The sequence below is a fragment of the Salvelinus alpinus genome, chromosome 13 (assembly GCF_045679555.1).
Source record: "Salvelinus alpinus chromosome 13, SLU_Salpinus.1, whole genome shotgun sequence".
NCBI lineage: Eukaryota > Metazoa > Chordata > Actinopteri > Salmoniformes > Salmonidae > Salvelinus > Salvelinus alpinus.
In genome coordinates this window covers 46,365,286-46,368,926 of record NC_092098.1, presented here as the reverse complement: position 1 = coordinate 46,368,926, position 3,641 = coordinate 46,365,286, and the positions used below count along the sequence as shown (strand labels likewise).

Genomic DNA, 3,641 nt, shown 5'->3' with positions numbered 1-3,641 from the left:
GTGCATTTCTTTCTTTTCATTCATGTTGCGACATACGGCCACATTAGACTCCATCTGCAGTGGTCTTCTAGGTTACCAGTTTGGCGTGAATCACATGAAAAACATCTCTATAATGGACTGTAGCCAATCTACTGGCAGTATGAGCACCGCTAATTAAATCCCCCTTGGAAATCAGTCATGCAGTTGAAACACAGTCTGCCTCTGTTTCTATAAACACTACACAATAGATGTTCTGCTTTTTGCTCTCACTCAGCAGGAAATGTCCTCGGCTGTTCAGAGAAACCGGTTGAGATGTTTCTTATTTTACCACAAGCCTCCCCCAGCCGATTCTCATACCAACACTGTGCACCAAAAAGCAGAAGTGATCAGGAGGATGTGTGACAGTTCACTTGTGTCCAGGACTAAGCGGTAGCACGTTGCTGTAGTCTGTGATTCGGGTAAGTGTTGCCTTTTAATTTTACAAGGATTTTCTCGTTGTCACTGCTGCCCGTTTATGCATGTGTTGGGAGTATGAACTTACTGATCCGCTGGCTTGCCTTGGCCTTGGCCCCTACACTGTGGAAATGTGGCATTTGCACTTTGAATTAGAGGCTCCATTCCAGACAGTCTTGAACAGGCCGGCTCTGTCCTTGTTTGCTGTGGCGGCGCACATGCTGTACTAAGAGGGTGTTATGAGCCCCTAGAAGAGGAGGTCCAACATGTCTTATCTTCCCAGAGCAGCCGCTGAGCTCCAGCCCTCTCTGGAGTAGTACACCCAGTCTCAGTGGGAAACTCAACCAGTCTCCCCTTCCTTCCCTGGCAGGGAGCAGCCGTCAGCATGGAGGATACCACAGCCATAGTCACCACAGACCAGTAAGTGTTAGGCCTTTATCAGTAGAGATCACCATTGTTGGGTGTAATGAATCATTCCAACATGTTCTTAAGCCGCATTGCAACACAGCTAAGCCTACATTCATTTCTACATTTTATAGTTCCTTTCTTGTTTATCTCAGTTGTGCACCAGTCACCAAAGCTGCAAAGCAGCAGGCCCCAGGTGATGAGGAGGACGAGGAAGCCGGGGGCTGGGACATAGGAACAGAAAGCTGGAACACACAGAGTGCCGCTTCTGCTGTGATGAAACTCCCTGTGCTCACGCAGCCTGGCCTGGGGGTAACCACGACAACAGTGACCACCATCACTCAGACGGGAGGGGACTGGAGCAGCAGTCTGTTCAACGTGTGTGGAGACAGGAGCACATGTGAGGCAGACACAGCATTGGGCTTATTACACTGCATTGTACACACTCAAGTGTAAAAGTCACAGTTGCCGGTTTGAGTAACTGAAATAGTCCGATGGTGGATGGCTATACTGCTATCTTACATGCTTACGCTCTACCTATGTTAATTATGGACATTCAATGTTACCCAATGTTAAAGAGAGGATACTTCGTAAAGATGACGATTCTCTTGCATAATACCATATCAATCTACAATACTCTGTAGGGTTGCAAAACATGTATTCAAATTGGAAACGTTTTCCGTAACCAACTGCTACTATCTTGTGGAAAATGACATTGCACTAAACCTAGTAGAGTTTTTCCTAAGCCCTGTATCGCTCTCGTTTTTCCCAGGTCTCTTAGGGGCCTTTGTGCCCTGTTGCTTGGACCTGAGTCTGGCCCACCAGTACGGGGAGTGTCTGTGTCTGCCCCTGCTCCCTGGCTCCACATTCGCCATGCGGGTGGGCATCAGGGAGAGATACAAGATACAGGTGAGGATTGTTACGCAATAATGACGGGGGTTAATGGGTGTTATTAGATTCCATTAACGACCCGCTGGTGTCATGGGGACCAAAGCAGTGTTCTCTCACAGAGCAATTCGGTATCACAATTTATTTCAAGAGATGTAGGTTGCACATCATGTACAACAAATTATTGTACAACAAATTATGTGTCACTCACTCCCTCACGTTTACTTTCCTCCTGTTTACGCAGCTGTGGCTGTACACCATATTTTATTTTGTATTGCATGCGGTGGGAAATTTGCTTCTGATTTATAATGTAAAGACTCATTCTGATTTGTTACGTAAAGACTCATTCTGATTTGTTACGTAAAGACTCATTCTGTTTTGTTACGTAAAGACTCATTCTGATTTGTTACGTAAAGACTCATTCTGATTTGTTACGTAAAGACTCATTCTGATTTGTTACGTAAAGACTCATTCTGATTTGTTACGTAAAGACTCATTCTGATTTGTTACGTAAAGACTCATTCTGATTTGTTACGTAAAGACTCATTCTGATTTGTTACGTAAAGACACATTCTGATTTGTTATGTAAAGACTCATTCTGATTTGTTATGTAAAGACACATTCAGATTTTTTTATGTAGTTCAGCAGCCAGGCTTCAGATAGAAATAAAGACCCCTGCCTGAGACCAGATGTGAACTTTCCCCTGTTGTGTGTGTGTGTGTGTGCGTGTGCGTGTGTGTTCGTGCGCGCGCAGGGCAGCGTCTGTGAGGACTGGACTACAGTGTATTGCTGCTACCCCCTGGCCATCTGTCAGATGATCCGAGAGATGAAGAGGAGGATGAAGAGCCAAACCTACAAGGTATCCACTGCACTAGAGTGCTCCTGACAACATGGCTGTCTGTGTGCTAGATTCATTCATCCAGGCCAGGACCACATCTTATTCATATTACAATATTCATGATCTAACCTTGGTACCTATAGCAAACTTGGCTTGTGTATAGAACCTTCAGAGGCTCATGTCATTTCATTGGTGCATCACTGATGTCTGCATATTACTATGTCACAGATGGATGGATGATTACTATGTCACAGATGGATGGATGATTACTATGTCACAGATGGATGATTACTATGTCACAGATGGATGGATGATTACTATGTCACAGATGGATGATTACTATGTCACAGATGGATGGATGATTACTATGTCACAGATGGATGGATGATTACTATGTCACAGATGGATGGATGATTACTATTACAGATTACTATGTCACATCCATCTAGATGGTGATTATTACAGGTCTCTATGGGGGTCATCATACTACAGGTGCCCGTTTGGTGTCTTATGAGAGCCCTCGTGATCATTCTAGGGTTTCTGAGGACATCCCTGTTTAAGATGAGTCGGGCATATGTAAAATAAAGTTGGTTAAGTTAAGAATTAAGTCAAGAATGTATTTGGGGATGGGGACTTGGAGTAGGCTTAGTATTTGAGCCTATGTTGGATGTGGAACATCAGTGATACTTTACCAGACAATGTTTCATAAATGTTTGTAAAGTAAAATAAAATTCCTAACCAATTGTATGAAACAGTCCATGTAGGCTAAGCCATTAAATAATAAAACCTATTTGTATTATTATTGTATTATTCTATTTCTGACCTTACCCTGCGGCTGACAATCACGGTAAGCTAATTTTGCACGTCCCTCTCTGAACCGCAAATGCCAACCAACACCAAGCCGGGATGTATCCAAAGGCTGAATATGCAATTTGTTAACTGCTGTTTATTGCTTAATTCAGCATTATACATCAAATACGGAACACAGTTTTTTAAAAGTCCATACTAGAAGCACATTGATCCAACCGAGTGAGTTCATAAGAGGTAGTGTGTTTTTCCAACAATCCTTCACATTTAA

At 43.4% G+C, this 3,641-nt stretch overlaps 1 protein-coding gene across 6 annotated transcripts; it reads left to right on the top strand.

The window, feature by feature from the left end:
* Positions 1–321: 321 nt before the first annotated feature.
* On the top strand, positions 322–3,365 carry plac8l1 (PLAC8 like 1). Of its 6 annotated transcripts, none has more exons than XM_071339576.1 (5): positions 322–437; positions 721–852; positions 993–1,237; positions 1,610–1,746; positions 2,480–3,365. In XM_071339576.1, exons 2-5 carry the CDS (start codon positions 818–820, stop codon positions 2,609–2,611), a joined length of 549 nt encoding a protein of 182 aa, XP_071195677.1. In that variant the 5' UTR covers positions 322–437; positions 721–817; the 3' UTR covers positions 2,612–3,365. The 6 variants fall into 6 exon arrangements, with proteins under 6 accessions (XP_071195677.1, XP_071195673.1, XP_071195679.1 ...); XM_071339572.1 differs by having other exon boundaries at positions 972–1,237; positions 2,480–2,748; XM_071339578.1 differs by having other exon boundaries at positions 323–437; positions 803–852.
* The last annotated feature ends 276 nt before the right edge of the window (positions 3,366–3,641 follow it).